The 10,662-nt window shown below is 44.0% G+C and overlaps 1 protein-coding gene across 1 annotated transcript; it reads right to left on the reverse strand.

Moving 5' to 3' along the window:
- Positions 1–1,807: 1,807 nt before the first annotated feature.
- LOC137163388 (histone H2A type 1-like) lies at positions 1,808–4,534 on the reverse strand. The gene is made up of 2 exons (XM_067563563.1): positions 4,425–4,534; positions 1,808–2,939 (listed from the first exon to the last, which is right to left on the reverse strand). The coding sequence occupies exon 2, from the start codon at positions 2,925–2,927 to the stop codon at positions 2,514–2,516; it is 414 nt and encodes a 137-aa protein (XP_067419664.1). The 5' UTR covers positions 2,928–2,939; positions 4,425–4,534; the 3' UTR covers positions 1,808–2,513.
- Between the last annotated feature and the right edge of the window lie 6,128 nt (positions 4,535–10,662).

Here is a 10,662-nt window from a genome sequence, read left to right on the forward strand (position 1 = left end):
GGTAACCATACGCATGCTTCTGTTTATGTAGGAACAGCTCTGCTGTCAGCCGGCCTTGATGGACTGTTATTCAACCAGCCAAGTCACACAAATGAGACCTACGTGCAGAACCACCCTTTCCAAGCTTTGTCCCCAGCTGCTCATTTTGTAGAAGTCAGGCCTACCTGCCCTTTAGAGTCATTGGGTTACAAAGAGTAAGAATGACTCTAAGCTGGTGTTCAGGAGACCCAAGTGAGCAGGGGGAGACCCAGGTGTAACAGATATGGCCATTTCCTCCAGTATGCTTGGGAGATCTCATTGAATTAAATTTGTGACTGCGGGATCTATTGTATTCCATGAATGGTTTATGTGTTGTTGTGGGCTGCAATTGTATGTTACCTCTTGAGGGGGGAGATGTGATATATGAGATTCCTGGGGGTTCAACACATTGAACAATGTGCCAGACAAGCATGGAAACTTGGAACAAAAAATGTTATATGTCTTTCCTGGGGAATATTCTAGGGAGAGGTGAATACAAATTCCACACTTCTGGTTATGCAAAACCTCCCGTCTTTTGAAGCTATAGCCTGAGGAATGGGCCACTGTCTGCTGCTCACTTGTCCCATGAAGCCAAGATCAAAGGCCCAAAGCTGTATAAAGGAAAGACTGAACTATTCCTTGTGTGTCTGAATCAGAGACAGTTGTGAACTTGTAACCACAGGGAAAACCCAGGTGAGGGTTATGAAGGGTTGATACCAACCAGAGCTGAAGTAGGAATTAGGGTGATCACTCATAGGCTTTTTAGCATGGGGGTAGGTTCTTTTATATGTTCTCTATAATACTTTTACCTTAAGAATAAGTGTGCTTGTTTAAGAAGAGCTGTGTGTCAATTTATAACTGCTGGCAATACACTATTCATAACCTCTGGGAAGAAAGCAAAGCAGCCCTGATGGTCTGTCTTTCTGGAGATATGATAATGTAGGCACAAATTGCACACCTGAAAAGCATGCAGGAAAGAGAGGGAAAGAGGTGTGTTTATGGCTAAGAGAGGTGAGTAGCCAGGAGCTCACAATAGATTCCCTCCAGGAATCAGGGAGAAATAATATAGGTGCAATTGCCCTGAGCTGTGACACCACCATCCAGGCCCTCTACTAAGTATTTATCCACAGAGAAACAGTTTCAACAGGAGGGACCGAAGGAGCCCCACATCCAAGTGGCCCATAACTCACTGGTTAGAGCATACTCCTGCAGAGTAAGAATCCCCTGTTCAAGTTCTGTCTCCCCTATTGCAGGTGAGCACTTTAACCACTGCACTCAGAGTTACAAAGGAGGGAGCAGCAGCACCTTGTGGCCAGACACTGAATGGGAACCTAATTGGCTGGTGTTCTCAGAGCCACCTAGCAGATTGGGGCCCTTGGATGAGTTAGATAGCCAAACGCTTACTGTCCCCAGTTTGTGGCTAGCTCCAGGGCTTAGGTGGGAGATAGGCATCTAGGTGCCTGTAGTGATGCAGCAGTAAATATGCCCAGAGGCAGAAGTCTAAGGCCTGGTCTACATTGTTGTCGATGGGAGAGGCGCAAGCTACATAACATAGCTTGCAATATCTCCCATCAACATACTTACGTTGCCATACCGGAGCGTCTTCACGGCACTGCGTTGATGGGAGATGTCCTTCTGCCAACACAGCCTTACTCCTTTCAGGGCGGTAGATTGCCAGTGGCAGCTGGAAAGCCCCCCTGGGATCAATTGTGCAGGTCTCCACTACCTGCTCAAGCAATCCCACTGAATCAATCACCGCAGATCCAGCAGTGAAGGCACACCCTACGTACTGAGTGAGTTTAGGAGCCTACAGGTTTCAATGGAAATTTTGTGGATTGCATTAGAGCCTAGAACTGCTCATAGGCTCCTAAAACCAGACAGACACTTTCTGAATCTACCCTAGAGGAACAATAATGTACTGGTGACCATCATTCAAGTTACTAGGGCAGTCCTCCTCCACCTCTTCCAGCACAAGAGACAAATCCACATGTACTTTATCCTCATGATAGGGAAATCTTTACTCAGGTTTCCCTAAATTGCCTAGTACTTTTGAATGCCCCATTTGAGACACTAGAAAAAGACCCTCACTTACCAGATAGTGCTGAGCACCTGCCCTCTGAAAAATCAGGGCCATTTAAATTTGTCTCACTTTATGCACACGCCATCATTACCTTTGAAAATCTTGACCCAAGTTGCCTTAAATTAAGAAGCGGTGAGACAGCAACATCCTTCTCCAGCATCAAGTCCTAGTTTCTCTTCCTGCCAACTTCAGAAAACAAGTTTCAAGGAGTTCTCTATGCACTAAGTATTTATTTCAAAGACGTTTAAAAACCAAGAGGGAGTTCTTTTATGAGCCTGGATATTTAGAAACTGTGAAGCCATGCAGTCTGTATATAAATATGTGGATTACACAACCAAGAGTCCTAGATGCATGAAGTGCTACTGTGCAGAAAGCCAGCCTCAGAAACAGCACACTTTCAGCAGGTTAGAGATTACTAGAATTCCTGTGAATGGCCATCTTTCAGTCCTTGTTTAGGCAACTTTGTGGTCTTGGGAACAAGAGCAGAAAGGATGTTGGGCATAACCCCTCCTTCAGCAATGGTCACACCTGCAAACAGCTTGTTCAGCTCTTCATCATTCCTCACTGCCAGCTGGATGTGGCGTGGCCCAATCCTGACTTTCTTGTTTTCACGGGCAACATTTCCTGACAGTTCCAGTATCTCAGCCGTCAGATATTCCAGCACAGCCGCTAGGTAAACTGGAGCTCCAGCACCTATTCTCTCAGCATAGCTCCCTCTTTTGAGAAGCCGGTGGACACGACCCACTGGGAATTGCAAGCCAGCCCTTGCTGACTTGGTGGTCTTTGAGACAGTTGTAGGTTTCACATTTTTCTTTCCACGTCCAGACATCCTAATATCAATCTAGGGTAGAGAAGGGAGTGCGGGGGAAGTAAGAGTGACCATTAGCAGAGGCTGATCTATGTACCCCTGCCTGGCATAGTTATACCTACTTAAATCCCAGCATAGACAGCCCTAGGTTTATGGAAGAGCTCTTTTGTCAACTAGGCTCCTGCTCTCGGGGAGGTGGATTATCTACACCGAGAGGAGAACCCTGGGGCACAAGGAATGTCTACATTTAAGCATTACAGTGGCACCACTCTAGTGTTTTAAGTGTAGACAAGCCCCAGGATGTCATTACAGTATCCAAGAGTTTCTTAAACTATACAGAAGCAGGAGCCAATAATATGATGGCAAGATTACATACACTCTCTCACTTTCCCACATCTAGTTGTTCTCTTTAGAAGGAAAGTCCTGACTTTAAAAGGCCAAATTATTAGCAGTAGTTTATCAGGTGAAATGCCTCAGGCTGTCTTCTGAAGGAGTCTGTCTGAGTCAGGCCGCTGGTTAGAAGTCCTGTCAAAGGAAAACCACAGCCTATCAATGGTCTCCAGTAAATTCAGATGGCAGTTTTCCTGTGGAACAGGTAGAAAAAGCAATGAAGTTTTTTTCCTGCTGCCTGGCAAGTCCCTGCCAGAGAGAGAGAGATGCTGTCCAAGCTTAGGGTCTTCAAACCCAGATATCTGCTTCAGAAAGAACAGGCCCCTTCCTAAGAGGAAAGGTCAAATGGATCAAGAGACGTGGAATAAATAAAGGCTTCATACATTAAGGATTCTTACAGCTTTGAGAAGCTCTACATGAAAACTGTGTTAAGAGCCTCTCCTAGAACGCTGGTGACCCCCCCAGTAGGCAACTAAGCAGTTTCACCCAACCTGCCCCAAACACATGAACTGATGAGAAACTGCAAGACAGAAGAGTGAAATGAATTTAGAGTTTTCTTATGTTGTAGAAGTCCCCTGAAGTAAGTTTTGCTATCTTGGCATAAGGAGATACCAACACAGTTCGAAGTTTTTAAAAACACCCACTAAGTTACTACTAAACTATTACTGTTCAGGATGTACACCTTATTATGAGGTAGTTAGAGACCTGTAGGGAGGTTTCAGTACAATTATCGGCAAGGGGGTGGGGGTGGAACCACTATGATTACTAGAGAAATAAGATTTAAGTAAAAGTAGTGAAAGTTTTCTATTTAGAGTTGGTGATAGTTAATTAGGATACCAGATAGAAAACAAGATGAGCTTAGGGAGAGGATTCAGAAGTTGAACAACAATGTCTTCAGGAGATCAGAGACCTTACTTCGATATCAGAGTTAGGATCTACACCAGTGACTTACTTGAATTCAGAATAGAAACAGTAACAGCAAGTGAAGTTTTCCCTTAGAAACCTGCCTTGTGCTATGTCACATACAGCTAAAGTGCTGCTTAAACTATCATCCATAGATCATTACAGAAGAGACACTTTCCCCCCTAAAATAAAGTATATTTTCCATAGTAAGAAACACAGTTTTACCTTATGCAAATTCTTTACTTATTCTCTCACCCAGGACCACTACTATCTGAATCTAACAGATTCCTTTTCTTGTAGGAACTACCTGTCTCCTTTTTAAACCCTTCAGTAGTAGCCCCTCATTAGCAGTTTTTACTCCAGATCATTTGGCCCCACCTGGATTATTGATGATTCAGTCACACAGCCCAAAATAATAAACTTGATTGTGGGGAGAAGAGAGAAACAGTATAAACATCTGTAAGGTTGAGGATGTTTCTGTTTGTTTACAAGTTACTTAGGCCCTGACCCACAAAGCCTGAGTTAGGTGCCTAGGTTCCCTACACAATGAATGGGGAGAGATAAGTGCATAAGAATGCAATCCACAGAAGCCAGCGCACTACTAGATGGAGAGCCACCTACACTAACCAAGGGGAGATATTGATGAGTGTGTCTTAAGCCCTACCCTTCTCACAGAGAGAGAGAACCTAAATCCAGGCTGCAAGGAGGCACCTGTCTCTGCTAGCCACCTACAACAGGAACTGCAGTCAGGGTGGCTCAGCCATTTCTTGTGAGAAGGAGGGAGGCAAGCCCCATATTCCACCCAAAACAACCTTATAACTTTTAGCCCACTAACCTGGGATGTGGGAGTGGAGATTCAGGTTCAATTCCCGCCTCCGCCTGAGAGGACAAAACAATTTAAATGGGGCTATGCTACCCTCTTGGGAAGGTGTGCTAATGACTGAGCAATGTGATATTCTGCTGTAGGGGGCTCCCAGTCTCTGCTGTTGAAGCTGTTCTACTTGGTAGAAATAATTAAAGGGGGATTGGAGCAGCAGCACAGGATTCTGGCTTCCCTCTGCCTCCAGCGGGTGCCCTAACCACCAGGCTCTTGTGTCATTATTTTTTCTCACTCCCTCCCCACAATGATTATTTGAATATTTATAACCAGTGGGACAGTTTCAACAGGAGATATTGAGGGCTTTCCCCACATCAGATTATCCCAAAGCACAGTGGTTAGAGCACTCTCCTGAGAGGTAGGAGACCCCCTATTCAAATCCTTGCTCCCCATCAGGCAGCAGGGGAAACTGAACCTGTGTCTCCTGAACCTCAGGTGAGCATGTTAACTAATGAGCTTGAAAGTTATAAGGTTTGCAAGGATAGCAGTGCCTCCTCTGGCTGTATTTTGAATGTGTCCTGATCCAGCAGGTGGCATCTGAACACAGCTACTGGATGAGGCAGCCCACCTATCTTTACTCAGTTCGTGGATGGCTTAGACAGGAGATAGGCAGCAGGGCATATGCCCAGAAGCAGAAACGTAAGATCCTATGGAACTTTCACAGTGAAAATACAGACACCAAATAAATATTAGGCACCTACAGGGATCAGTGGCAGCTGAAGGAGACTTTTGTGGATTGCAGTGGAACCTAAAACTAGATTTAGGTGCCTCAATCTGTGGTTGAGGCACCTAAATACCTTTGTGGGTCTGGACCTTAACTGCTGTGTGACCCATTTTCCCCATTTGTAAAATGAGCATAACACTCTACCTCACCAGGTTGTTGTGAGCTTGGATTGGCTGATATTTTGCCAAGGGTTTGGAGCACTTCAGGGGGAAAGTGCTATATAAATGCTAAGTATTAGAAATGATTTCAGAAGTATCTAAAACAATGGATCTTTATTTAATTTCTCAACAACCTCAGGGCTAGTTTACTATTTCCACAAGAGCTGACTCATATTTTAAAAATGTTTGTGAAGAGCAATTAACATCATAATGTTAATTTGCATAATCCATGTTTCTCTCCGTTGTGCGGTTGCTTTCTTGAAATTCAGTTATGGGTCATCTAGGGATTTATTCCCTCCCATCTAAATTTAAAATCCATTTGTTTAAATGACTTTTTAGCCATAGCAGATAAGGCAAATATTAAAACCATGACCTGTCTGAATGCCAGTAGGTAACTACTCTCATTCCCTCCTAGCCAGGCACAGATTGAACTAGTGACCTATACCACGTTCCTTTAAGATACCTGGCCTAGGGCAGACCTCATCCAACAACATGGTGCAGTTTGAAGACTCTGGGCCTTCGAGCCCTTTGCCCTGTTACATATCCCCATGTCTGTCTGTCTGTCATGGAGTCCATGATTTTCATATTAAAATGTAATTAAGACTTATGACATATTGGGTCTTCTGTTGTATGCAGTGTAGTTGGTCTCTCTCAAATATTGGGTCTTCCTCAGGTGTGGGAGGATAACAACATAACCTTTTTTACTGAGAACGAGAGAGCTGACAAACTGAACACTGGGCAGCACGGAAAGCTCGCAGAAACAGCCCTAAACTGGGCTTCCTGCAGTGCAGCTCCTGTGAAGCTGAACGGGCACACAGGGGGGTAGCTGCATTAAATGGTTTTCAGGTGTTAATTATATGAATTCATACAGTTCATTGCACCGTAAATATTTTGATCAAAATATAAGTGACTCTTTCCATGAGCAAGCCAGCTGTGAACAGAGAGGAAAATAAATTTTCCTCTATCATTTTACTAAGCGAGGAAGTGCCCTGATCAGTCCATTCTGAGGGTGACACTGATTCTCCACAAACTGAGAATCACTGGATTTCCCAGCACTTGAACTCATCTCTCTCCTTTTTGGCCCCTTCAGTATGCAGTCTATGCAAGTTGTGCATGTGAACAGAAAACTGACAAAATGCTGTGCACTCCTCTCAGTGTAATCACTAAAGGCCAAATTCAGCAGGTTTCACTTGGTTAAGGACTGCAGGATTTGGCATTAACTGATTTAGGAGACCACAAATCAAACTGAAGGTCTACTCTGGGACCATGATTTAGGTGGGATGTACTTGTTAGTACAACACAATTAGTGTGTTTGGGGCTATACAGATAGAGGAATATAGATTTCTGCCTCGAGAAGTGAAATTAGACAAACATGATCTGAACACATTACAGTGGATGAGCAAGTGGTGTTACAAAGAACACAAAGAATGCGGTTTGTGTGGTATCCCCACCACTTCTTCCAGAAATACCCACCCAAGACTACCTCTCAGAAAACAATTTATTTTCGTTAGTGTTTTTACATTACCTACTTTACAAGATAAACTGGGCCTTCTTCTGATCTCACTTCCTCTGGATTTACACCAGTGTAATCAAGGTCACTGTCCTATTTTAAATCCTTATACTTATGATGGGTCCTAGGTAAAATATCCCCAAACTCATTCTCTCGCTCTCCATTATACAGGATCTTTAGACATTTCATTTTCTTTCCTCCCCTCCATGTCTATTGTAACTGAGGTTTAGCACAATCTTCTCTCTGAATTGTCTCTGTCCCTTCCCTTAAATTTCCTCTTAATATACAGGGATAAAACCTCATCCTGTGAAGTTTTGCTCCAGTCACATGTTTTCATTTCACAAGAAATGCCAAATCAATCTCTACCCCACCAAAGTTCACTCTTTCAGGGATGTTTCTGCCTCCATTTGCTACCAGCCCCCACCCCTTCTCTTCTCATCTTGAAAAATTGAATGCAGCCTTCTCCCATCTTCACCCTCTTGCCACACCCTATCCAAGGCATAAAGTGACTGCTGCTACACCCTCCCACTCCAACATGTACTTTATAAAGGGAGGTTGTTAGCCAGGGGCATGGATTTTTTCCCCTCATATGTGCTACCTGCATCTTTGAGTCAGACATAGGATCTTTATTTAGAAAAAGGAAATTAAAGTTAAGTGAATAGTCCAACTCGTGCCCTCTGCAGGGCAAACCTACCAGCTAGAAGCTAAATTTAGTGAGTCACTTTCTCCCAGGGCTGCCTGAAGACGTTAGCAATGGAGTGAGTTATTTTTTCACACAACACTTTCAAAACTAATGATGTTTGTTCCCTCCCAAAAAAGGGGAGTGGGTAGGGAAGTTTCATTTTAATTAAAAATTTTTCTAAGTTAATACAAGATTCACTTTTTTGGGGGGTTATTTTTCAAAAAGCTGTTTCTCCTCAGACAGGAGACAGCATACAGTATATGAAACAGGCATGTTTCTCTTTTCTCACTCACCCCAGTTCTGTGAAACTGGAACAAAACAGCCATACTATGTCAGACCAATGGTACATCTAGCCCATATCCTGCCTTCTGATGGTAGCTAGTGCCAGGTGCTTCCGATGCAATGAATAGAACAGGGCCATTTCAAGTGACTCATCCCCTGTTGTCTGTCCCAACTTCTACCACTTGGAGGTTTAGGGACAGCCGGAGCCCAGGGTTGCATCCCTGCCTCTCAGCTAATTAGAGAGACAAGGTGGGGGAGGGAATACCTTTGCTGAGATCAATTACTGTTTGTGAGAGAGAGGAGCTTTTGAGACACACAGAGTTCTCCTTCAGGTGGGGGAAAGGTAGTCTGAGGCTATGTCTACAGTTGCACTTTTGTCAGTCAAATTTTTGTCACTCATAGGTGTGAAAAAAAACCCACTCTCCTGACCGACATAAGTTTCACCATCAGAGGTGGCAGTGTGGACAGGGCTATGTCAGTAGGAGATGCTTTCCTGTCAGCATCGAATGTCCCCATAACAGAAAGTACAGTGACACCAGTGCAGCTCTACCACTGTAAGCTCACTAATGTAAACATGGCCTGAGTCGGGAAGATGTCTACACTAAAATTTCACTCTCACCGCCATCACTCACCCCCTACACCAACTTAACTACACAAGGGGTGTAGAGTCAAGGTTGATGTAATTAGGTCAATGTAGTGTTAGTGTAGGCAATGCATTGCTTACATTGACTGTTGCTGGCTTTCAGAAGCCATCCCCCAATGACCCACACTGACAGTACAATTAGTGCAAGCGCTGCTGGTACCAATGTGCAGCACTCACACAAGGAACAAAATGTAGGCATGCACAAGCAATGTTGCTACTGCAGCAGCTGTATGCTGACTACAAATTAAGTCAACCTAATTTACATCAAAGGCATGACCTATGAAATCTTATCTACAGCCAGGACACTTAGGCCAGGTCTGCATGGTAAACTTACATCAGTAGAACTACGTTGCTCCAGGTTATGGGTTTTCATATCCCTGAGCAAACACAGTTATACCAACCTAACCTCCCTCCTCCGAGAGCGCTATGTCGACTGGAGGACTTCTCCCAGGGCCATAGCTACCGCCTCTCAAAGAGATGGATTAACTACATTGACAAGGAAGCTCTCCCGTCGGCAAAGTAGCGTCTTCACTGACACACTCCAGCAGCACTGATGCAGCTATGCTGCTGCAGCATTTTAAGTGTAGACCTGCCATTAGAACCTTTCCCAGCCCTGAAGAAGAGCTGTGTGGCTTGACAGCTGGTGTCCCTCACCACTAGATATTGGTCCAATAAAAGATATATGTCCTCACCCATCTTGTGGCTCTAATATCCTAGGACTGACACGGCTACACCAAACTATACATCTTAGCCAATAGTCACTGACCGGCTTATCTTCCATTAAGTTACATTCTTTTTTGAACCAGTTATGGTTTTGGTTTCATTATAGTTCCATACCCACCTCCTGTTTGAATGGGGCATTCTACATCCCACATAAAGGCTTGCGGTAGCTAAATGGTGAAAGCCAGCTATTCAACTAGAGCAGCATAGTAACTGCCCTCTGTGACCCCGAGGAAAGACTCTCAGCTGTCTGAAGAATACCTCAAATGCAAGAAAAGGCCAAGCCATGACCAGGGGCTTGCCATACTGACTAACTGATGGTGGTTGAAGGAAGAGAATGACCTGCCCTAAAATAACTAAGACATTGCTCAAATGAGGTGCAGCTCCTGCCAGAGCTAGGAGGTTAGACCTCAATGGACATTAAAATTGCCACTAGGCAGTTTAAAAAAAAAAAAAAAAAAAGTATAACAATGGCTTTTAGCTGGTTAGTGAGCAATGAATCCATTCTACAATGTGCCTGACTACTCAAATCCTCCATTACAGGTTCATAAATGAAGAGAAATTATTTTAAAATGTAGGCGTAGAGGTCTTCCACTTCCCTTCATCCCTCCCCACTAGAGAATCCTCTCACCAGCATTATATCCATAAGTGCAAAGAATCTTTGCTCTCTCTCTTCCCCCCAGGAGATTTAATTAGGAGTCCAATACAGGGTCTAAGACAAGGTTAGCTTTCTTCTTAACATGCTTGCTTTGAAGGTGCTAGAGAAGCAGGTTTATCTTGTTCAAGAGCTGCAAGCTAGACTTTTCTTGGAGAAAGTGTTATGCTCCCCACTCCTTGAAGGGAACCACAGAATATTGAGTGAACTGC

Source organism: Emydura macquarii, unplaced genomic scaffold, assembly GCF_026122565.2.
Source record: "Emydura macquarii macquarii isolate MOO-44397 ecotype Brisbane River unplaced genomic scaffold, CSIRO-AGI_Emac_v2 contig_2531, whole genome shotgun sequence".
Lineage (NCBI taxonomy): Eukaryota > Metazoa > Chordata > Testudines > Chelidae > Emydura > Emydura macquarii.